At 36.8% G+C, this 25654-nt stretch overlaps 1 protein-coding gene and 1 long non-coding RNA gene across 4 annotated transcripts; one reads left to right on the top strand and one right to left on the bottom strand.

Moving 5' to 3' along the window:
- Positions 1-3417: 3417 nt before the first annotated feature.
- LOC113700450 (small nuclear ribonucleoprotein SmD3b-like) lies at positions 3418-8680 on the bottom strand. 3 transcript variants are annotated; one of them, XM_072059046.1, is made up of 7 exons: positions 8472-8680; positions 5852-5941; positions 5404-5601; positions 4279-4331; positions 4134-4200; positions 3992-4048; positions 3418-3695 (listed from the first exon to the last, which is right to left on the bottom strand). In XM_072059046.1, the coding sequence occupies exons 3-7, from the start codon at positions 5560-5562 to the stop codon at positions 3633-3635; spliced, it is 399 nt and encodes a 132-aa protein (XP_071915147.1). In that variant the 5' UTR covers positions 5563-5601; positions 5852-5941; positions 8472-8680; the 3' UTR covers positions 3418-3632. The 3 variants fall into 3 exon arrangements, with proteins under 3 accessions (XP_071915147.1, XP_027076702.1, XP_027076703.1); XM_027220901.2 differs by lacking the exon at positions 8472-8680 and adding an exon at positions 7021-7376; XM_027220902.2 differs by lacking the exon at positions 8472-8680 and adding an exon at positions 7021-7329 and having other exon boundaries at positions 5404-5626.
- LOC140011055 (uncharacterized) lies at positions 6716-7112 on the top strand. Its single transcript, XR_011818309.1, has 2 exons — positions 6716-6848; positions 6996-7112. It is a non-coding gene; the product is annotated as an uncharacterized lncRNA (long non-coding RNA).
- Positions 8681-25654: the final 16974 nt, after the last annotated feature.

Genomic DNA, 25654 nt, shown 5'->3' on the forward strand with positions numbered 1-25654 from the left:
CGCCATTATGGAAAACAAAGGTTTTCTGTTAAAGAAAAAAAAAAAGAAAGAAAGAATATAGGGACATACTCATCAATTCTCTTATAATTGAAAAACAAATAATCCGACATTGAAATTCTTTTTGTCCATTAAAAACTTTATGGTACAATAAATCTATAAGGATGCTACTGATTTTTCCCTATGCTAAGTGATAATTTGGCGTTCAAAAGGTCCCATATGTATGCTACCCGAACCAATAGCAATAGTGATAAAGACGGCATCTGCATGATGGTTAACGCGTTTCTTCGTTCTAATTTTTCCATGTCAATGAGAACATTCAATCAAGTCCTTACTGGCCCCTCCAAGCCATTGTCCCAGAGAGTAGGCCATTTTTTAGCCAATTATTCAACCCCCATTTCGATCCACCCGCAGCAACTTATTTCGACGCAGCTAGCTACATTTCTTGTCAACCACTAAATTAGTCCGTCATATCCGGAACCAGGGATATTGCATCCCAGCTTTGGCCAAGTTCTTTATTTTCAGTTCTTACACAGCTTCTCTATGCATGGATATGAACGAGGTCAACAAGAGAAAAACTGCAAAATGTTGGAGTTGACTTCGTTATTGCGGACAACTAGTATGAGAAAGACGTAACGTCTCTTAATCTGGTATTGAGGAGATAGCAACTGATTAGTGTTTGTAATTAATAGGGTCGTCAATCGTTAAGAGAGGCCTTGAGTACTACTTAATTCTTTGCAAAAGTGAGATTTTTTTTTTTTTGGAACGATATATGGTTGTATTCCTTTTCAAAAGATGTACAAGTACAAGCAAAGGCTCGATGAAACTATACAAGCAGTCATTTAACCACTAAGGAAACAAAAGTTCCTCATCAAAAGTAATGCCTAAAGCATAAGTACTAAGCTTGGAGCTTAGATGATAGTTATCATTTTGAACTAGACAAAAGAAGCACATATGAAACAAAAGTCTAAGTTGAACAATATCCTCCACCACAGTTGCTAATCTGATATCCCGTGCTTGTTTGGATTGAATAAGGTTGAGGAGCTGCTGATTCTGCACTTGGAATTGGACCACTATCTCAAAGCAATCCTTGAAAGAAAAAAAAAAGAATATGATTGATTGACGGTGATAGTTAATATCGCACTGAAATTTGATTTTCATTTATTTTCATTTTCTTTCCCCTGAGTTTTAAGCAATGGCTTTTGGTCTTGCGGATCATCATTAAGCAGGGAAGCCAATTAGTGAGTTTCATTAAGTAGAACAGAAGTTGGGTTAATCAATTCCATCAATCATCAAATATTGATTGGGCATGGTTTCATAAATCGACCAAGACATGTTGGAAACATATTCCGCCTTGCACATGCAGTTGGGACCTCCAAATGGTCCCCTAATTCAATGGTTTGATTAAGTTCACACAATTGAAGATTAAGATTTTGGTCTCTGGATTTGGATTGGACGTAAGACCTAATACTATTAGGGTTTATTGACGGGACAGAATGAAGAAAATCCATACTCATATTCGTAGTAGGAATTAGAAGCTGATCAAAAACAATTTCCCTTGATGAAGTTTTCATCAAGGAGACGCAGAGCACATGCTAATAAAACTCTGATTGACAAGAGAGGCGTTAAACCCTCACATCATCCTCCACTCATTCTTCAAGAAGTAGTGTTGATATGTCCCAAACACATAATATCAGCTTTAATTAACACTTATTGCTTAATTAGAAGTGTGGACTATATATATGGTTTATCAGTTGTTTTCTTCATTCTGTTTGGCAGTTAAAGCTGTGCATTAGAAGTGACCCCTGCCCCCAAAAAAAAATATTTTTTTTTTGTTTTGCTTAGCATATTTGAACTACTAATTAGTGAAGGCTGTTATCCTTTCTTCTTTGCTTTATTTATCCACACAGCCCAGAAATATATACAATTCTGAAAAAACATTTTACATACTTATTATGTATGTTTTTAACTCTCAATAATCATCTTAAGCAAGGATGTCATACATTTCATGAATATATATATATATATATATATATATATATATATATATATATATATATGAAAGTCAAACTAAAGCAATCCTGACCAAGACCATAAAAGTTGAAATTTCTGTTCACACAAAACCCAAAAGAGTCTTCTCATCGGGTCAAACAAGCATTTTCAGTAGAAAGAAAGCCTATTCATATTCAACGCATAAATAAATCCCCGTTATAATAAAAATAGTAGTCAATCTTTCGAAGTCATTGCGATCACCATTAGTGGTCCAACCATTTATCTGAAATCGACACCTTTTATTAGTCCAACCATTTTCTGACTTCCATACCCAAGTCAACGTCAAGCGAGACAATTTTATTGGTCATCAGTCGCCGCCCAAATGCCAAATAAAATAAATTCGGCGCACTTTGGAGAGCCACAACCATTGATCGCTACTGCTCAAGAACTTCTTCAATTCGGAGAACACTTTTGTTGTGCTTGAAGAATGAAGAAAAATTATACCAAACGTTTGGTGGTTGTACTATTATATTTTCCAGCTCAGCTGCCTCTGATACAGATGAATTTTGGCAGTCCCTTTCTGTGGGCTGTACAGTGGTGTCTCCATGCCTGTTCATGCACAGAAATAATGTGGCAAGAGAGACAAGACAAGACTCTTGTTTGTGAATTGTGAATCAAACACTTCGTGGGATGGATAGGATTTGATTTAGGCTGTAGGAAAAAAGTTCTGTTGCATCTAATTCATAGCGTGACTACTTGAACTAGGAAGACTTTTATTATTAGTAAAGTATACACAATTCAATTGTGTCTTCATCGTCGGGCTTTTCATCGACACCACGCAATCTGATAGAATAATACTAGTACTGTTAACTAACGTATAGATAATGGAGAATTTCAAGCAGTATGTCTGTTTTGGTGCACATTGATTGGGCCGAAAACATCTGAGTTAGAATTGCTCCATTTCATTTAAAGGACCATGAGTTGAGTCGGGTTCCAATTAGCGTAATTTAATTTCTCCTTCAAAGGTGGTGCAATTTGTCAGAAGCGGCACAAATAATCTGCCTAACGGCCGCTCATTCAAAATAACCACGAAGTTTTGGACCTTCCAACCAACAGGCAGTAAAAGGTGTTTTTGTAGCAGCAAGGGCAGCGGTTAATGAAAGGGCACACGTAATTCTGGATTATCAACTGCGTTTCACCACCAAAAACTAACCTCTCCTCCATAAGCCTTGCATTCCTGATAATCATTCAAATTCTGGATCAATTCTCTTCAAAAAGCTTATTGCATTGCTCGCTATTTGTATCCGCACAAGTAATTACGGATGGAGGCAATTTGCTATTTCCACGTTACAGCAGAATACGACTTCCCACATCGACTTCTTTCGCTACATGACTAACAGACAGCCGATCGATCTGCTTTACATCAAATTTTAGAATCAGCTAAAACGGAAGCTTAAATTGGAAAACCATTCACATCTCTAAATGAGCACTAGCCAAGTTCAAAAGCGTACATAATTCTTAAGGTCTCAAAGGCCAAATATTATCCTATACCAAATTGGGCTGCATAACATGGATTTGATGATCTCCCTTGCATAATATACGAGCTTTGACGCTCTTAAGATTACAATCATATTCTGGAATGATCACCTCCTTACAGGTGGCACAACGCCCCTCCCAGGTGGAGCTCCACGACCAGCAGCCTGAGCCTGCATACACGGATGGGGCACAGTCAGGCAAACTTCACTCCACAAAACTTAATTTGTAACTATCTATTTCTCCAAGCTAATCATTTTACATACTCCGTAAAACTACATTCTCTTTGTTTTACAGTATTTGTTAAATCCCAGTTCTAGAGTGGCCATCCAGCATTGCCTTTTCTTGAAAAAAGAGATCATAATGCATTTCAGAGCTTACAGTACAGATATGGAGTGTCATTCCTAACTTTGGATTTAAATAAATGATCTTGGCGTATAAGATGCAAAAGTCACGAAATAGATCTTACCCTGGCTCTCATGGCAACAGCACGTCCCCGTCCAACGCCGAGTGCTGAACCCTTGCCCTTCAAAAGATAATATAAAAAGTGTAAGCAAAGCTGTGATGGTCACAAATACACTCTAATACACATGGGCAAACTGGGAAAGCACCTTGATTCTAGCTTCTAGACGTTTGAACATTGGAGCATTCTTAAGCATATCTGGAATCACCATAAACCTGATAAAAATTTGTTTTACCCGTAATCAGAAAGCAGTTGAGAGAATCAAAAAACATTTTATATTACAGTTTCTGTACCTGACTTTGCTTCCTCGAATGAAAACATGCTCAAGTTGTGATACCTTACCATCCTGTAAAGATACAGACCAAAATTAGTCTTCCACAAGACTAATAAAAGCCAAAAGGGCACAACATAACATCTTAATCCAATGAAACTCTCTCTAATAGGCAGTCAAAAACAACTGAAGTCTTGAAGCTAATTTGCTTCAGTTCAGAGGTTTAAAAAAGAAGATATCAGGATTGAGATGTAAATTATATCAGTGCTTCAAAGATCCATGAAACGATAAGAGACTGTTCAGAATCTATCAATAATTCAAAAAGAGAACTTATATTCTATAGCCATTGATGTAGAAGAAATTATATGGCACTGGAACTACTTGCTTATGAATGCCAAAAATGACAGGTTCAGTTTCAATGAAATTATCAAGGGAATACTCTTAAAACCAGCTGTCAGTTAAAATAAGTATGATAAATGAGCATCCACAGGTCAAAAAGTTCCTTACAACCCCAACCCCAGGTAGTCCGACACATTGAACTCTAAAGCATGTGTGCAGAAGACACTTAATTTGTTGTAAAATCTGAGACGGGCATCTGACACCTAAAGCACACGTCATAAAATAAGATGCTTAACGTATTAAAGACCTAACCCCCAACCAAAAAAAAAACACATATTAAAGAATGGTCTTGCATGTAAGATCAAAGAATTTAAAAAAAAAAAAGAAAAAGAAAATACAAAACCAGGAATTTAGTTGGATAGAATTCTGTTATATAAGAACATATTGCCAATAATAGTTTTAAAATACTTTTGCCACAAACATGAAATTCTTTCTAGGAAACCTGTATACATCATTTATGAGCACAAATACAACTGACTGTCCTCGTGTTCTGGGTAGCATTCACCACCCAACCCATGTTACCTCCTTAAAGAGTGAATAGATTTCAGTTCCAATTTACTAACATCCCATAGCTTCAATTTTCCTGCCACAGAAAATTATCGTAGGCTTCCACCCATCATGCATTGGAATCAAAGTGAAAGAAAAAAGTCATTAAGAAGCTCGAAAGCAGCATAAAGACACCCGAAACAGAAAAGCACTTTCACAATTCGTAATGAAGGGCAGAAGAATAACATTGGAACGAGAATACCTTAGCTGTGAAAGTGATGTTCTCGAGCTGGCAATTCCAATTGTCTTCGCATTCAACCATGCTGCCTCTGTAGAGCTCTCCGCTCTTCAGCTCTACGGTCACGATGTGTCCTGTGGCTTCGTGTAGAAGCTTCACCGGTATTCCTAAGCTACGACTCATTGCTATTGCTATTTCCTGCTATGCTCCCTACGCAAAACCCTAAACCCAAAGTCCAACAAGAAAACTACCAAAAATTAATTAGCAGTAACTATATACCAGTAAATCCAGCACAAAGCTTCGAAAAAGAAGTTTAAAAAAATGTAGACAAACGTAAAAATAGAAATGCACAATCTATTCTAAGAATTATAGAAAAAAAAAACGATGCATACAAGAGATTGAAATTTGTGAGATTAAAAGTAAATAAATAAATAAAAGGCGAGAAGTGAGAGATAAAATAAAGTAACCTTACCGGATAAAGAGGTAGAGAAGTATATCCTCGTCGTTGGCTGCCGCCGGAAGATGCTGCGTTGCGGTTCAGCTAGGAGAACTGCGTCTTCACCTAGCGGCGAGGAGAGAGGGAAAGTTAATACTTAATAGGGAGTGAGATCCGCTGTATCAAGATCCGGACCTATATTTACGATTTGACCCGCCCATGTTTCCTAATTAGGCCTGTCAACGGGGCGGGTCTGGGCCGGAATTAATAAATCCGGACCCGGACCCGTAGCACTGTATTAATTCTGGACCCGGATCGAATACCCAACGGGTCTCTTGTTCTTTATCCCGGCACTGCACCCGACAGGTCCCGGGTCCGGGTCCAGGCCTACCCGGATAAGACCAATCAAAGAATCCTGATATGTTTAGAACTGTTTCAACTTCAGTCCAACTGCATGTTCTTTTATGCCCCATTTTTCAACCAAGGAATATGCTAAATCATGAATTAATGCAACAAATAAAATAACGGTAAAAGTTAGAAGGGTGCAAGACTTCTATAATTTAGATATAAGACTTCTGTAATTTAGATACAAGGCTGTAAAAACAAGGAAAATTAATTAAAAGAAGAGAGACACAGAAAAAAAACGAGCAAAAATGAACGAAAATTACAGGTATTGAACAAAGAGTATGCTTATTTGTTAAGAGTACGGCCACCTCACGACACGGATCTCGCATAAAGACAACGAAAATGACCCTGCAATTGAATCCAACATGAAAACGGCGCCTGAGCTCATCTTAACGGCCTTATTTGTTTTCCCACATCAGAAACAGAGAATTGGATTGATCACGCTTTTTTAAACTGAAGCCCGTCTCAAACATCCGCACCCAAATATTGAATATAGTGTATACAAACACACACCCCAAAAAAAAAGAAATGTTAAAATAAAAAATCCAATTCTCATCAAACTTCCATTCCAGAATCCAGAAGCCCAAAAAAAAAAGCCAATTTCTAACTATTTTGCACCTGTATATACGTATGTATAAGTCGCTGTATCTATATACTCTTTGTATTTTTCTCAAAGTCGATTTTTGATTTGCCCTTTTCTTTTTCTTCATTTTTTTTGTTTGTTTTATTTTAATCTAAATTTGATCAACCTTCTTTGTTGATTCTTTAATCACAGGTATTGAAAAATTTTAAAAAATTACCTGTGATTGTGAGAAAGAAAGCCGGGCTGCTAGAAGGTGGAGAAAGAAGCCGGGTTTGGCTTCTTTGGAGCTGGACTGCTGGAGAATGGAGATGGAGAGAGCGTCGCCAGAGATGGACTTCTTGGACCTCTGATATCCAACGCACTTCTGATGTCAGAGAGTGTCGCCGGAGATGGAGAGATGGGGCATCACAATGGAGATGGAAGAGCGGACTGGTCAGTGGAGAGGGCCGAAGGCAGAGAAAAAGAGAGATAGACTGAGGGGAAAAGGGGTGCGGTGCGGCGGTGGGTGTGGGTATTAGGGTTCGACAGATTTTGGGAATGAAACTATGAAAGTGTATTATTGTGTACTGATATGAATAATTGATAGATAGGTATATATTTTTAATTATTAATTAATTAAAAACGGGTCCAAGTCGAATACGGGTCGGAATGACATATTTCATATTTGATCCGTAATTTTATTAGATAAAACGGTTCCGGGTCACGGGTCTATATATCTATCCGGACCCGGAATATGTAGGCAGGCCCGGTTCGGGTCCGGGTCTCGACCCGGACCGTTAACACCCCTATTCCTAGGGGTGAGCATTCGGTGCAAATGCGGTAAATCGGTGCGCTGAATTCGATTTTTTCGGTTATTGCACCTATAGAAATCTAAACCGTTTTCAATTTCGAATTGGGCATTACCGAATTCATGCGGTACCCGATTTCAAATTCGAAAACAGTAATGAATTCGGTCTAACCGAATTCATCTATTATGTTAAAAAAAACCCTGAAGCAAATTAAGAGAATATATAAAACCAATCTTTATAGTTCAGCAACTACCAACCCCCGCAAGCCATGAGAAAGCTACAAATATTAGACTGAAAATATGTAAAGAAGCTAGACATATGTAGGCCTTCTACTGATTTGTAGTTATAAAAGCTAAATTGTTCTCTTCGATATGTTCTAGACTTGCTCCAATGCTTTCCATTACTTATTCAGGAGCTGATTACTTTTATTGAGCTTATTAAGGTGACCTTTCTGCTTATTTATACATAGATGTTTCTTCTTTTACACATTGCAGAAAATTCATATCCAGAATCCTAGGTACAACTTCTGGAGCCGTACTTTCACTAGATGTGCACCAGAGATTGAGAATCTCCACGGACAAGGAGGTAAAATTTTCATTTTAGCAAGTTTTTTCCTTTTTAATTTTTCTAACGGGTAAAAGGTGGAATTTTTCCCCAAGGCCTTAACTTTTGAAGGCTGCACAACTGGAGAGAGCTTTCTTGTGTATAAAATACAAAGCTTATGTTATATCACACCTAATCTAAACTACTACAACAGTTAGAGTTTGCAATTGGAAGCTCAGATTTCTACCCCTTTTCAATTCAGGATAACAAATTTCCTAGTCCATCTTGGCCCATTTTAATGCCAGAGACACAGAGCCAAAAACAGAGGAGCACTTACCTAAGCGAGCCAGAGATGAGCAGTGATGAACCAGCGATGAACCAGTGAGATCTTGGTGCTTCGTCTTCGACACTCGGCAGCGATGAACCAGCACGGCAGGACACAGCCGACAGGAGACGTAGAGCGCGGCGGACTGGCGGAGACCGGAGAGGCGGAGACCAGCTTCGATTTGGGAATTGGGACTTGGGACTTGGGAGTGTTAGTGCTGTGAAAACCCTAGGCGACGGCGGTCACGGCACTATGCAATATTGCAAATTTGCAATGGTTGTTTTCTCACTTTTCATCAGCTGAAGATGAAATCCGACTTTTCCCAAATGAAGTGATTTTGTAATTTTTAATTTATAAATTGGGGCTCCTAAATTATAATACATTCATTATGCTCCTCAATGATTTAAAAATTATTACTGATTTGATCCCCAAATTTATTCATAATTGAACACATTACTTATGTTCAAATCATTTTGTGGTTTAATTGGCATTTATTTGATCACTTATACCTAAAATTCTTGGTCTATGATTTAAGAAACACATAAAAAATGATTAATTTCAACTAATTTAGTTAGTAGTTACAATGAATTTATAATTTACAATGATTAATAATAAGTAATATTAGTTACAAACTTACAAATTACAATGAATCAATGATTAGTGATAAGTTACATTAGTTACAAACTTATAATTTATTTCAAATCAAAATAAATATTTACTTGATTTGCAACTCGCATGCATTCACTTACACTGCTTAGTTATTTTGTCTATACTTAAAGCCTTAAGATTAGTAAATATATAATATGAATTTTAACTTATTTGATCACTTATACCTACAATCCTTAGTCTATGATTTAAGGAACACATAAAAAGTGATTAATTTAAACTAGAATAAACCTTAGACTGTACAATGATTAGTAATAATTTATGAATTTATAATTTACAATGATTAATAATAAGTCATATTAGTTACAAACTTACAAATTACAATGATTAGTGATAAGTTATGTTAGTTACAAACTTATAATTTATTTCAAATCAAAATTAAACTTATTTACTTACATATGTTATTGTGAAAGTCAATACACTAATACATTGATTTGCAATTCATATACATTCACTTACACTGCTTAGTTGTCTTATCTTTACTTAAAGCCTTAAAATTAGTGAATATGTAATGTAAATTTAGAGTACACTAATACTTGCAAGTTATAGATTACGCATTCAAATATTCAATAATTCAAACATGAATGATGTATCAAATTACCAATATCTAAATTATAATTACTAATTATGTTTATTGTTTAATATTTAGTATTATACATATATGTATTAATTATTATCTAATTCTAGTCATGTTAGTATGTTACTCATGTATAAAATAATAAGTATTATAGTTATCTTATATTGTAATGTATTACTATGCATTATTGTAGTCATATAACAATTAATAAATACTAAAATAATATAAATATATTGTACATTATTATATATTATTAGTATTATAAGTACATGATATGATGATAATACCCATATACTAATTATTATTAATAACATTTACCTATATAATATAATAAAGTATTAGTAGTATATACTAATACTAAATAGCATTTATCTATATATTATATAATTTTATATATCAATTTGGTATTCGAATGCGGTAATGCGGTACCCGATTTCAATTACCGAATTTTGAATTCGAAATCGCTTATTACCAAATTCATAATCTCATTACCTATTTTATACCATATTAGAATTCGGTGAATTCAGTATGCACCGAATTGGTACCGAATTACCAACTACCCTACCTATTCCTAATCCTAAAATTTTCCTTATTATTTATTGCCTGGGCCTTGGGCCTTGGACTTTTACTTGGTTATAGACCATTAGTAGTAACTACTAACTTGGTATTAGCTTCTCTATATTTTTACTTTAGTAGGAATACCACAAAAAGGAAAAGGCTTTTCGAGTTTAAAAAAAAAAAACTAAAGTGGTAATGGCAATGGTTTTGGCAAAGGAGATTCTTGAAAATAAGTGGTTAAGTAAAATTTAACAAAGGTTTAAAAAATAAAAAGCAGGACAAAGTAAAATTTGCAAGTCCACATGTTATGGAAAATAGGCCTGCATGAAGAAAAGATAACAATATATTAAAACTACTTTTAGTTCTGAGAATTTGTCGAAGTAAATAGTTTTTTTTTCTTAATAAAAAAACTGCCTAGAAACGGTGTAAGATTGGACATAAACTCTAACCTATTTATTAAAAAATTTCAAAGAGTACATGATAAAAAAGAATATACACTTCTCAAGATTGACTGACTGAGAATTTTATAAACTTTTAAATGATTTCAACATGCTCCACATTCATGGTACCGTGAAGGTGTTAGAATTTTTTACTTTAAATTTTGTTGTATTTGTATTGTTTTACTACTAGTTTTGAACATTCGTTTTATTTTTTGACTTTCTTTGAAATTATTTGGTTGAACTGATCATCGTCGACGTATTGATCTATGTCACTCTTCGTGAGTAGTCTACTTCTTTATTGTTGTCATCGTTGATTATTTGAAAAACACTTAGGCTAAGTTTGGGAGTTTAGGATAGAAAAGAGAAGAAGGAAAAACTTAAGTTATGAGAGAAGAGAAGAGATTGTTATGTTATTTGGGAGTTTTGAGAATTAGTGGAATGATTTTGGATATAAAAGTTATTAAATATTTGTTCAAAACATTTTTAAGGATAAAATAGGTATTTTAAAAAACTTTCATAAGCTTTCTCCAACTTTCTCTCCATTTCTCTCCAATTTGGGATGAAAAATTTTACTTACTAGTTATTCTCTTAAATCCTTCCATTTCTCTTCTATTCTTTCCTAATTAAAACTAACAAACGAAGGAAATGTTCACTTTCTCTTCTTTCCCTTTCTTTTCTCTCCAAATCATCCACTCCCAAACGAACCCTTAAACAATTACCTTCAAAGATCTGTTTTGTAACAGTGGCTCATATATGAAGTAAATAGTTTTTGGATTAGCGTTTCATACATGAGGAGGTCTACATTTATGATACACATAAAAGATTTCAAATGTGAATACAGATAATGAGGTGTAAATTTAAGTTAGATCATAGAAAAAGATAGGCACATTAAACGTTAATATAAAACTTTACAAGGGATGATGGGAGGAGATGGAGAATCCGCATTGGATTATACTGCTTACATACAAGCATAGCAAGCATCTAACTCACATTGTCAATAGGGATGGCAAAGGGGGCGGGGGATTGGGGGGGCGGGGGCGGGGGCAAAAAATTTACCCTCGCCTTAAAACGGAGCGGAAGATGAGGCAACATACACCTGTCCCGTCCCCCGTAAAAAAAAATATATGTACACAAAATATACACAAAAGTAACAAAAACCCTTATTAGTTATTAGGGATAATTTCATAAACCTCCCCTGAGGTTTCATGAAATATCACGTAGCTCCCCTGAACTTTTCAAAATCTCACTTAGCACCCTTGAAGTGATAGTAGGACCATATGCGAATATCAAATGTGATGAATTGTCAATAATACCCTCATATTTAAAATTTCTAAACTTGTTTTTCTTTCTCTAAATGTCAATGAAATATAGGATTTAATCATAATCAATGAAATATCCAACGCATTTAGAGAAAAATAGTTGCTGGTTCTTTTTTCCCCCTTTTTTTTTGTGTTTCACAACTTTATTTATTTATTTAGTTATTTGTTCCTATTCATGTAGAGTGCAAGAGAAATAAAGTAACTAAAACTCCGAACTGCAGTTTTTCAAATTCTGAGTTTTTATAATAAAATTTTCATATTTCATACCTATAAAAATGTCGGCCTATTTTGAGTAAATTCTCTCTATGATATTGAAGTTGAATTTCATCTATTGCTGAATTTTTTTTGGCTCAAATGTATACTTTTTACAGGCTAATTGCCTTCAGTGCTATGGAGGGTTTTATTTATAGAAATGGTTTAAAAAAATATTTGCTTTTACTGTCTCTCTCTACTATAGGAATGACTATTGGCTGTAACATAAAATCTTATTAATTTTCATCTCCTCATTTTTAAGATAGTTCCAATTTAGTACTTTTTTCCTTGGTTTGTAAAATATTCATTTTTCTATAGGCTAAGGGTATTAAAGACACTAAAATAATCTCTCTCCTCAAACATGAATTTTTTTATGTTACTTTTGGTTAGAAGGGTGATAATGTTACCAAAATGTCAATTTGAGGGGTGCTAAGTGAGATTTTGAAAACTTCAAGGGAGCTAGGTGATATTTCATGAAACCTCAGGGGAGGTTTCTAAAATTATCCCTAGTCATTATTGTGGCGACCCCACTTCCCCCTAAGGCGAACCAGAGGGTTGGCGGGCCGTCTGCCTAACTCTCGCCAGGACTCACGCAAGAAATCTAGCCCAAATCCTTCCGAAGTATAGCCTAAGCTATTACAATATTGATCCACCAAAATAGACCAATAACCAAGACCACATTAACTTCAAAGATAACAACACTTTAAGATAGCGACTCGTCGATTCTTAAATACTTTACGCATTACAAACCACGGAATAAAGTCAAACAATCCCATTTAACAAATTCATACAAGCCAAATACATTCTTACAAGCCAAGTAACAAAACCAGGGTTTGCACTTTTCCAGCTTCAAGTGGCAACCCAAAACAAAGCTACACTGTTTAATTCGAATTACATTCATAACAAGTAAAGTAGATTTTTGATCTTTCTCACATGCCAAGACCTGTCAAGGAAAACAAAATAACGTGGGGTGAGCTAAAACTCAGTGGTGCCCCAAAACATGCAATCACATAAAACAAATAACGAGCATTAACTTCAATTAAAGTAAGCAATTAGGAAAGCGTTTAACAACACAAGAAAGGATACAGGGCTCTCAGGAGCCATTTTCCCCACGAGCTTGATCAAAATTTTCCGTAGTCGACCCTCCGTCAACTTTCACTACCTAAGGTCCGTGTAGATCTTTTTTATTTTTCTTAACTCCAACCACCAATCTTACCCCTGTACCGGGCCCGCACGCCAAACATGAAAGTGGTAATATTCGAGTATACCTTAGACTGGTCGAGGAATTCACCCAACGACGTTACGTCCAACACTTATAGACTGGTCGAGGGATTCACCCAACGACTTTACGTCCAACACTTATAGCAAGCACAAGCTAAATATTCACGAAAACATTTCAAACAAGTCACCACTCGAAAGGCTAGTGTGATAAGTACACACTGCTCACTTCGATGGATCAGCAATCATTTTCCAAGTATCGCATATCGAGTCACGAAAGCACTTTAACCAAATAAGCATAGAACAAGCAGGGACACTCACCAAGAGTAAAGCTCAAAAGTCAAGTTGGAAATCGAAGTCCACGTCCTCGCTACCCTAGAAAACCAAGTTTTTAAAACTATAAGTTTTACTATACAAGTTCTTGGTTTATATATATATAAGAGATTATCTAGTATATAAATAGTTGTATTTTCTCGAGATAACTTGACATTTTTCTTGGAGTTAAGATTAGCAAAGGTGATCAAATGTTTCATATAGTTTCCTAAAAAAAATACTTTTCTTTCTAGAGGTGCAACTAGAATTACTTTACTTCAAGTAAGTTTTCCTGCCAAACAAGTTTTCTACGCTTTTTAGTTAAAGTTATTAAAATCTAGTGTTTTTAACAATTTTCCTCTAAACAACTGGCCAGGAATAATTTCACGAAAAACTTAAAGTTTAGAAGTTAATACAATTATTTCCTAAATATGACGCCCCCACTTCTCCCAAGGGAGAACCCAAGGGTATCCGCGGAACGCCTGCCTAGCTCTCGCCAAAACTCAAGACAAATTGATTCAAACTTATCGATACATAACAATTAATACGAGCCAAATAAAGAAAAGTCGCTTCCATAATCAACCATCCAAGGCTCACACCACGAGTTCAAAATACATCAGTTAGCCAATCCTTACATCAAGTTCCCAAAAGATACATCAGTTCCCCAAACTATACAACAATCACAAGTCCAGCCAAAACATTTGAAACCCTAATACCAAAATACATCAAAAGGGGTTCCTCCGAAATTCACTTCCTCCATTCCTGTTAAGGAAAACAAACTAATGGGATGAGCCAATACTCAGTGAGGCCAAGAAACACACATGCAAACACATAACCCAAGTAGCCGCAATTTACATAGTAAGTAAAGCTATAAAATTCGAATAATTCACATTTCGAATAGGAAAAATGAACAGAAACAATTCAAGGATACTGTAGCTCTCAGGAGCTAAATTCCACGTAGTCGAGTCAAAGTCTTGATCACATCTCACGTTGACACTCCGCCAACCACATAAGTATCGAATTCGTAGATACACCACTTTTCTTCGAATCCCGTCACCGTTACACCCCCTTACCGGGTCCGCTCATCAAATTTTTTTTTTAATAATACTCGAGTATATCATGGCAATACTGCACTAGTAATGCCGAGCAAGATCTCTCCAATAGATCATGCTCTACGAATATCTCATGGTTTGCTAAGCTTGTCGACCAAGCCCATGCTGGCTCGATTCGCAAAGTTAGCCAATGAGTTTGGGCGTCCCCTGAATACGAATATGAATGCAAATATGAATACGGATATAAGTCGATGAGCAACGCTCAAATCGACGATTCCAAATAGGAATCACAAATACGGATCACATATATGAATCACAAATACGAATCACATCCACATTACTATGTACAAGTCAAATATAAATTCACATAGCAAAATTCAAATATAAGTTCATTCGAAAGAGAGCGAGTGCGATAAAGTACACACTCGTCTCAAATTTTCAAATTCACATAACGGATAAGAACCAATTAACCATTTAGCAACAAACTCATGCACTTGACACTCACAGTGATTCAAGTAGCAAGTTCAAATGATGATTTAGGCGTCTCCCGTGAGATCCTCTGGAAGATCCTGTTGAGCGCCTGAGCATTTAATAATAAACTATCACTTATACATCCCAATTAATAAGGAAGATTGTACCATTGTACAATCTAAGAAAATTTCACGAGAATGAGCCTTAATTACTCGTAAATCGAGGCTCAAAAGTGAGGTTTTAAAACACAAGCAAAATCTGATTTTCATCCTTGAAATCGAGTGTAAAACGATCCAGTGATATCAAAGGAAAAAGAGAGAGTTTGCAAAACTCCATTTGCTTGAAGTTAGAAATTTTCAGATTTGTTACACTTACTTTGAAAAATCGTATCTCACTCTCTACAAGTCCAAAATTGGAAAATTTGGTACCATTGGAAACTACTTCCAATATACTAAAAGTTCCTAGAATACAGTTTTCCATGATTCCAAATGGCAGGCATTCAAAATTTGCTCAAAGTTACTGTTTTAAACTTGCAAGACAGTTTTGAGGTTGGTTTTTCGCCAACTTTGGAAATTCGGTAAAATTCATACGTTGCAAACCAGCCTCCAAAATTTATAACTCATTTAGAGTTGCAAGTAAAGTTTAGGACAGAGCAAACAGATCAAGAATCGGAGTTTTGAGCACCGAGATACGGTCGCTCAAAATTGGAGGAAAAACGAAACTGTTAAGCTAGTTTCCAGATTTGAGTTCCAAACTTTGGGACTTTATTTTGGTAGTAAAATGGACTCAAAATGGCACCAAATTTGGTATGAATATACTACCATATAAGGGCCACTCCCTTGCCAAATTTCATAGAAAAATATGAACGGGAAGTCAGTTAACAAAACCGTTGAAATCGCAAGAAGTTCGAAGGCTAAGCTGCCTTTGAGCTTCCGTTTTGCCGTTTTCCAAACATTTGGCCAAGAAACGACTCAAACATGATTTATTCCAGTAAGTAATGTCTAAAATATGTCCAAGGTACATTTGATCGGTGATTTACACCAAGAAATTTCGGATAACAAGTCCCAAATCATTGCTAGTTCAAATCTGTCCAAATGTAAGGTATTCCTTCACCAGACCAGATTCGAGCTTTGATCATAAATCACTCAATTCAACTCAGAATTGAGCGTGGTTGGTGGTATTGGAAAATAAACTCATAAGGATACCTTTTCTCAGAAGAAACCATTTTCAAAATCAGTCCATAACCAGCTCGTTCGTGAGCATTAAGTTGCAGCTCATGAGCTGCCTTCCAGGAAGCAACGAAACAGGACAGTGGATTTCAAATGAATGGTTTGGCTAGCTCAAGTAAAACCAGGACATGAATTTTATACCAACAGAAAGATAGGAATGTCTATTTTCCAGTGCCACAAACGGCACTCGATTCCGACATCGGAGCAACAAGTTATGGCCGAAACAAGAAGACTGCCTGGGCAGTGACGGGATTCAAATTCCAGATTTTCAAGCTTTCGAATTTCCGACATTTGGGTGATCAAATCATGTTATTTTTCAATGAAACTTTATACACAACCAATATAACATGTAAACAACATAAACAAACCATTAGAACCTTAAAATTTTGCACAAAAGTGGTCGAACAAACCAGGGGCAAAATGGTCACTTTTGGTCATTGCACCATCCATGAGTTTCTATCAACAACCCAACATTAATCCACCAATATAAGCACTAAACCAACATTATTTTCATCATCAATCATCAAATCAGTCCTTCCATCAAAAGTGGGAGTTCATAGAGCCCACCAAACAAAAATTCATCGTAAACAAGACTACCCACATGCATGCAAGAGTTTATACGTTTAATTCTACTTCCATAAACCAAAATTCGAAGGTCGGATCGTTACCTACTTGTGTGATGAACAAAGACAGAATTTTTTGGTCCCCTCTTGGCCAAGAAAAATCGTGAAAAGCTCCCCCTTTTTGCAGCTTAAAATGATCTCCAAGTGTTTAGCTAAGTGTGGTTAAATTTTGGTGTGATTTGGTGGAAGATTTGATGAAGAAATGAAGAAGAAATTGGAAGAGCTTTTTGGTTCTTTTTCTTTCTTGATGCACGGCTGCTATGGTGAGGAAAAGAGTGTGTTTTGCAGCTGAAAAGGCTTCTTGAGAGACTTAAGAATGAGTGGCTCAAAATGCTCCAAAAGTCAACTAGGACTAGTGCGCACACGTGCGCGTTTCGCACTCGATTCCTCTCGAGTTTATTTCACTAGTGTATTAAACCTCTAATGCACTTATATTCATACTATTATTATTCACTCTTAATGGTCTAAAAATCATGGTCTTAAGTCCTTCAATTAATCGCGCGCGTAAAAACGCGTACTTCCGATCTGTGCGCGATAAAGTCGAATTTTCAAGAATTTCTTATAACGATAGTACTAATAACTATCACTTGAGCACTTAAACATAAAATTACCTATTTTAGCACCATTGTGTAAGTCTCTAATTTTTCAAACTTATTGTACTCTCAATCGGTTAAAATTTCCAAACATTTTTTTTACTATTTTCACTAAACGAGCTTCCAAAAATTAAATTTTGAAACGAGTCACTTTAAAAATATAATTGAGTTATAGACCCATGTAATTAGGTCTAAAGAGTTTAGAAAATAATATTCGGAGTAAATGGCCAAGTAAATAATTAAATAAGTTAGAAATAGGAAATTTAAATAAGTAAATTTTGCGAGTCCTCATATGAGTCGAGTGTTAATTCCTCAATTCTCAAATTAACATTTCTTAATCTACTATTGATCATTCTTACTTCTCCAAAATTAATACACTCTCAATTCAAATGTAGCCTCGAAAAACGTGTATTCGTGTTCCGAACTAAACGAGTTTTTAAAAAAATAATTTTTCTAACAAAACGCTTTAAAAACATAAGAGAGGCGTTTTTTCATATAAATGGATTTTAAGTAGTCGAATTAAATAATAAGGAGAAAATGAGTGAATAACTATTTAAATAAACCAGTAATATATGACGAAAATAAGAAAATTTTCGGATCCTCACACTAAAAGTAATAAAACTAGTTTAAGCAAAGAAAAGAAATAACTAGTTGGCAAGGTTTTAAAAATCCCGACACCCGAATTTTTAACACTATCGTACTATACTCAAATTCTATAGCTTGATATTAAGATAAAATATTTCAATAAAGCTTGATAAAAAATACTCAAATTTAACAAGGCCAAAACGGCTTTCACGATTCCAACTCATTTACACTTTGAATTCCAAGTCACCAATATAGAAAAATCACAAACCAAACATCGATTTCACTAGGGCTTCATCAATCATTAGCCCTAGGTCTCAATGAATTCAATTCCAAACAAATTCAATAAAGGAAGTCCAAGGTATCACAACAAATCCAAATTGCAAACCATGGACCTTCCAAGTACAATTCAGCCAATTACTTGAACAAATTTCCCAAAATTAAACCCTTGCAAAAATTACTCAAATGGCCAAGAGCTTCATCAATCATTAGCTCTTGGCATCAAACAAATATTTCTTGCAACCAGTCAACTAGAAATTTAACTCGAACATAGAAGATAAGTCACGGCTAGCTTACATACAACTAACTCTAGAATTTCAGATTTTTCCTTTCTTGTTTCGATAGTCAAGAAAAATTCCAGCAAATGTTAATTCTAGATATCCATTAACTCCATCTTTTACTTGCTAGAAACACTAAACATATGGCTTATAATCTGTCCAAGCCAAGCTGAAGTAATTAATACACAAATCCAGCAAATAAACTCACCAAGAGTCCCAACCAATTCGGCCAGCAACCTTGAACAATATCCAGCCATATAACAATTTAAATATAGAACTTTGTCCATAATTTTCTTCAAGTTTTACTTCAACTCAACATGCAAAAGGGGATTAGTAAGCTACAACCTAGTCTTAAACGTCCAATACAAAAATCTTAGCTAAATTCAAAGGAAAACTAGTCAAGTGCTCAACTCTTTTCTCTCGGCCATGCTGGAAAATATTTTTCTTCAATAATTGCTTCAGTTCATGTTTGAAACTTTCATGCATGTCCAATCTAAGTTAATATACCATATATATTACCATTTAACAAAAGAATTCAAGACCAAAATTCATAAAAATAGTTGGAAACTTCACTATTTCCTTCATACGGCCAACCTGGAAAAAAAATTCCAGCAACTCTCCTCTCACTGTCTCACCCAAACTTTCAACTTTCCCCTTAATCTCTTCAACTAAAATTCACTTAACCCATAGAGCTAACAAATTACATGCATTACCATACATAAACTTCCATTTTACTGGAATCACAAGCTGCAAGACAAACATGTAATCTCTCGGTTCCTTATCCTAGGTCCAGCTTCCATATTTTTTTCTTATCAAAATTCCCTTTAGCCAAATATTATTACTCATGGCTAAAAACCAACATGCAGCCCAAAACAGCTACATGCATAACCAAATAAACAGCTATCTAACAAATTTGATCAAAAATCAGGTTCGGATGCCATAAAAAAAAAACCACCATCTAACCAAAAAGTCATCCAAATTCTCTCGGTTGACATGCATGCAACCAGATCTTGTTTTTTTTTTTTTTGTATTCCTTAAATTTTCTTGCTTTCTCACAGCTAATTAACTTCATGCAAGGCATAGTCATCCAGTTTTTTAGTTAGCTAAATACACAATTAAACTCAGATTACCACCAATTGGCCAATTAAAACTGTAATATCCAGCCCAAGCTCTCGGCAAACCCAAATTCATTCAAAACCAGATTTCTTGTACTTAATTCTTCATCCAACCGCACAACTCTCACATGCATGCCCCTAAACAGCTTCATCAACCAATAAACAACTAGTCTAAGTCCAGAACTTACCTCAGTTTGAAGCTCAACACACACGACTTAGCAGCTGCAATATTTCTCTCCTCTCGGCTTTGCTCACGCACGCGAGGATGGTTGGTCTGAGTTCAGTGGTTGCAGCTGTGGTGGTTGTGATTGAATTGATCACGGCAGGTTGAGGGTGAAGAATGAAATGGCAGCTCTCGGTGGTGATGATCAGCAGCTCACACGACTCCCACTTGCTCTCTCTCTCTCACTCCAGAACGGAAAGGTTGCAGCACTCCCGCGGCTTCCTTTCTTTTCTTTCCTCTCGACTTGCAGAGTACGGAATGCAACTCCCTCTCTCGCACTTCGTCGATGATAACAAGGCAAAGGAAATGTTGTTGTGAGTTGAGGTGGTGGAAGGGAAATGAGTTGCGGATGAGAAATGTGGAGTGTTTGAGAGGATAAAAGGAAATGCAGTCCGACAGAGAATAGAAATGTTCTGATTTGAAGAGTGGCCAATGGAGCTCGGATGGTTGCATGGTAATTTTTCCGAAATTTTGGAGGGCCAATTTGGTCTTTTCACATTTCATCCAAATTTCCACTCAAGTCCTCAATCCTACTCTAATTCCAAAATTTACCCCGAATGTAATTTGAATGCCTACTAGTATACTCGTCTCGCAAAAATTAAACTATCGAGATTCAACGTCCTAAATATAATTATAAGGTTTTTTTTTGACCTAAGTCATTTCCGTCTTAATTCTAGGATTCCGTTAACACCTAACGTTATTAACACTTAAAATTAACTATTGAAATTCAAGGAATTAATATTAAAGCAATAAAATACTCTACATCATGAAATATTAATTTAACTTAGCAAGATTCAAGTAACTTAATATTTGTACAATTAACTTATTTATATATAAAAATTATGGTCACATACTTATTTAAAAACCAACAATAGTAACGATTATTAAGAGTCTAAAATGCAAATGCAATATGTATATATTATTAATTTTTTTTTCAAGGTTCTCACATCCTCCCCCCCTTAAAATGAATTTTATCCTCAAAATTCTCACCTTCTAATAAAATAACTCGGGGTACTTTTTCTGCATAACCTCTTCCAGTTCCCAAGTTGCTTCCTCTATTCCATGATTTTTTCATAGAATCTTCACCAAAGGAATTTTCTTATTTCGCAATTTCTTCACTTCTCTTTCCAAAACCTTAACTGGTCCTTCCTCATAAGTTAATGACTCATCCACTTCAATACCTTCTAATTGCAACACGTGGCTTGGATCGGGGTGATGTTTCTTGAGCATAGAAACATGAAATACATTGTGAATCTTGGCCATGCTCGAAGGCAATTGCAGTTGATACGCCACTTTTCCGATTCGTTTCAAAATTTCAAAGGGTCCAATATACCTCGGCTTTAGCTTTTTACCCTTTTTGGACACTACTCCACCCTTCACGGGTTTAACTCTTAGAAAAACTTTGTCTCCTACTTCAAATTTCAGATCTTTCCTCCTTGTGTCGGCGTAGCTCTTTTGTCGACTCTGGGCAGTTTGAAGCCTTTCTCTAATTACTTTCACTTTCTCATGAGCTTCCTCCATCCAAGGTATAACCGTTGGATCCAAAATTCTCTTCTCTCCTACTTCATTCCAATGAATCGGAGATCGACACCTTCTCCCATACAATGCCTCATAAGATGCCATTTGAATTGACGCATGATAGCTATTATTCTAGGCAAATTCTACTAAGGCCATATACTGGCTCCATTTACCTCCAAAATCCAATATACACGACCTCAGCATATCCTCCAAAGTCTGAATTGTTCTTTCCGACTGCCCGTCGGTTTGGGGATGGTATGCAGTACTAAATTTCAACTTGGTCCCCAATGACTCTTGAAATTTCTGCCAGAAACGCGAGACAAACCTTGGATCTCGATCAGACACAATACTTATAGGGATACCATGCAATCTCATGATCTCTTCTGTGCACAACTTGGCCAATTTCTCTAAAGAAAAACTCATGCTTACAGGTAGAAAATGTGCGGACTTGGTAAGCCTGTCAACTATTACCCAGACCGCATCAAATCCTTTTTGATTTTGAGGCAACCCCGTTACAAAATCCATGGTTATATGGTCCCACTTCCATTCAGGGATTTCTAGTGGCTGCAATAAACCAGAAGGTTTCTGATGTTCAGCTTTTACTTGCTGGCATATCAGACATTTTTGTACAAACTTTGCCACGTCCTTTTTCAAACCGTCCCACCAGTATGATTCCTTCACATCATGATACATTTTGTTCACTCCTGGGTGTATGGTATACCTCGATCGATGTGACTTTTCTAAAATTTCTTTCCTTAATTCTTCATCAACTGGAACCACAATTCGATCTTGAAACCTTAATTCTCCTTCAGACCCTAGTTTAAAATCTAGGTTTTCTCCGTTTTGCACTTTTTTCAACCTTTTCTGGATCGTGGGGTCCATTTTCTGTGCCTCTTTAATACGCTCCATCAACGGTGATTTCAACGACAAGTTTCCAAATAAAATCTTCAATCTCTTCAAACGAGGGTTCCAACTACTAACCTCCTCTAGCATATCCCATTGTTTTACCATTAACCCCGCTACTTGAGCCTTTCTACTTAAAGCGTCTGCTACCACGTTGGCTTTTCCTGGGTGGTAGTTTATTGAACAATCATAATCCTCCAAAAATTCTACCCATCGCCTTTGTCTCAAATTCAATTCCTTTTGGGAAAACAAGTACTTGAGGCTCTTGTGGTCCTTATAAACCTCAAAGGTCACACCGTACAAGTAATGTCTCCATTTCTTTAAGGCAAAGATCACTGCGGCCAATTATAGGTCATGTGTTGGGTAATTTTGCTCGTGAGACTTCAATTTTCTAGAGGCGTAGGCAACTACCTTACCCTTTTGCATTAGTACGCATCCTAGACCTTTCCTAGAGGCATCAGAGTATACGACATAACTTTCTGCTCCGTCAGGCAAAGCCAACACAGGAGCTGATGTTAAGCGCCTTTTTAACTCTTGAAAGCTTGACTCGTACTTTGGGGTCCAGATAAACTTGTTACCTTTCTTGGTCAGTTCGGTCATAGGTCCAGCAATCTTCAAGAAATCCTTGATAAACCTCCTATAGTAACCTGCTAAACCCAAGAAACTTCTAACCTCTGTTGGAGTTTCTGGCTGTTTCCACATTGTGACTGCCTCAACTTTTGCCGGATCTACGACAATTCCATCTTTAGAAACCTTATGTCCTAGAAAAGATATCTCTTCCAGCCAAAACTCGCACTTACTGAATTTGGCATACAACTTATGCTCTCTTAATATCTGCAAAAATATCTCCAAGTGCTTAACATGTTCCTCTCGAGTCTTAGAGTATATCAAAATATCATCGATGAAAACCACTACGAACTGATCCAGATACTTCTTAAAAACTCGCTGCATCAAATCCATGAAAGCAGCTGGTGCATTAGTTAATCCAAATGGCATGACTGCAAACTCAAAATGTCCATATCTTGTATTAAAAGCAGTCTTGGGTATGTCTTCCTTCTTAATTTTCAATTGGTAATACCCTTGCCTCAAGTCTAGCTTAGAGAAAACTACAGATCCTTGCAGCTGATCAAATAAACTATCGATCAAAGGTAGAGGGTATTTGTTCTTAATTATAACCTCGTTTAACCCTCGGTAATCGATATATAACCTCAAGCTTCCGTCCTTTTTCTTGACAAATAGAACAGGTGCGCCCCATGGTGAGTCACTTTCTCTAACGAAACCTTTCTCCAGTAGGTCCTGCAGTTGAATTTTCAACTCTTTTAGCTCTGCAGGAGCCATTCGGTACGGAGTCTTAGAAATCGGAGCCGTTCCCGGCACCAAGTCAATCTTGAACTCCACTTCTCTCTCCGGCGGTAATGTTTTTAGTTCTTCGGGAAAAACATCTGAAAATTCCAGTACCACTGGTATATCTTCTAACTTCACTTGGTCACTGGGAGCGTTAATCAGAAAAGCTAAGAAACCTTGCGCTCCTTTATACAACATTTTTCTTGCCCGAATTCCCGAAATCATGGCAGTTGATGCTAACCTACCTTTCACATCCAATTTCAGGGTTGCTTCCCCAGGAATCCAAAATTCTACCACTTTTGCTCTACAATCAAGCTTAGCATGGTAACGAGCTAGGAAATCCATTCCTATGATAACATCATACCCTTTTATGTCCAAACTGACTAGGTCTACTAGTATCTTACGCTCTCCAACCCAGAATTCGCAGTTCTTATAGGCCCGGCTAGTGATTATACTCTTATTACCCATAGGTGTCCTAACTTCAAGATCGAAGGGTAATTTAACAGGTTGCACATCAATTCCGGACATAAAAGTTGGATTCACAAATGAATAAGTTGCACCTGGATCAATTAGTACTCTAGCTAATCGATGAAAAATTGGAAGAGTACCTTCCACAACTTCCGAGGAATCAGGTACAGGTTGGTCATCTATAACGTACACCCTGGCAGGAACTTTCGGCCTATTTCCTCCAGAATTGGCTGATCTAGCATTCAGGGTACCACCATCTTGCATTTTTGGGCAACCGGAAATATGGTGCTCACTGCTTCCGCACCTCAAGCACTTTCCTTGTTTCTTCCAGCAACCGTCCTCAATATGGCCAATTCTCTTGCAATACGCGCAAGTCACCTGGGAAATTATCGCATGACCTCCTTGCGAGGCGTTCCTAGGTTGACCCCTTCCAGTTGGTCCCCTTCTAGCTCCATCATCTCTTCCCCCTGCACTTCTGCCCCAGTTCCTCTTGCTAGAGCGCCTCGTGGTGCTCCAAGGCTATTCACTCCACTCGTTCCTCGACCCACTTTGGCTGGTGGAGCACTTCCATAAGTCGGCTCCCGACTGCTACTAGGGGCAAATCTTTTCTTAGCCTGAAAAGATTTTACTTGGGCTCTGGCTACTTCAACCCTTTGGGCTCTCTCGACAGCGTCGGCAAATGTGTCCAATCGAACGACAGCTAAACCTTCCTGAATTTCCAAATTTAGTCCCTGCACAAATCTCCTTACATGCCCTCGTTCCGTGGCTACCAATTCAGGAGCAAAACGGGACAATTTCGTGAATTGGACCTCATATTCGGCGACACTCATCGCCCCTTGCCTACATTTGATGAAGTCGTCATCTCTTTTCTCCTGGATGAGAGGTGGAAGAAACTTGGCGTTGAACTCCCTTGTGAAGTTCGCCCAGGTCTTGGGAGTATGATTCCTATCCCAATTAACCCTAACCAGATTCCATCAGGAGCGAGCAGCTCCTTCAAACTGGAATGCGGCGAAAGTCACTTGTCTTTCTTCCGCATAGTTTAAGGCTGCGAAAATGTCGGAGATTCTCTCCCACCAGCCTTCGGCTACCTCCGGTTCAGGTCCTCCATAGAACTTGGGAGGTCCAAACTTCAAAAATCTCTCCAGTGCCCGATCCTCAGTATCGGCTGGACCTCC

This window comes from Coffea arabica, chromosome 7e, assembly GCF_036785885.1.
Source record: "Coffea arabica cultivar ET-39 chromosome 7e, Coffea Arabica ET-39 HiFi, whole genome shotgun sequence".
Classification (NCBI taxonomy): Eukaryota; Viridiplantae; Streptophyta; class Magnoliopsida; order Gentianales; family Rubiaceae; genus Coffea; species Coffea arabica.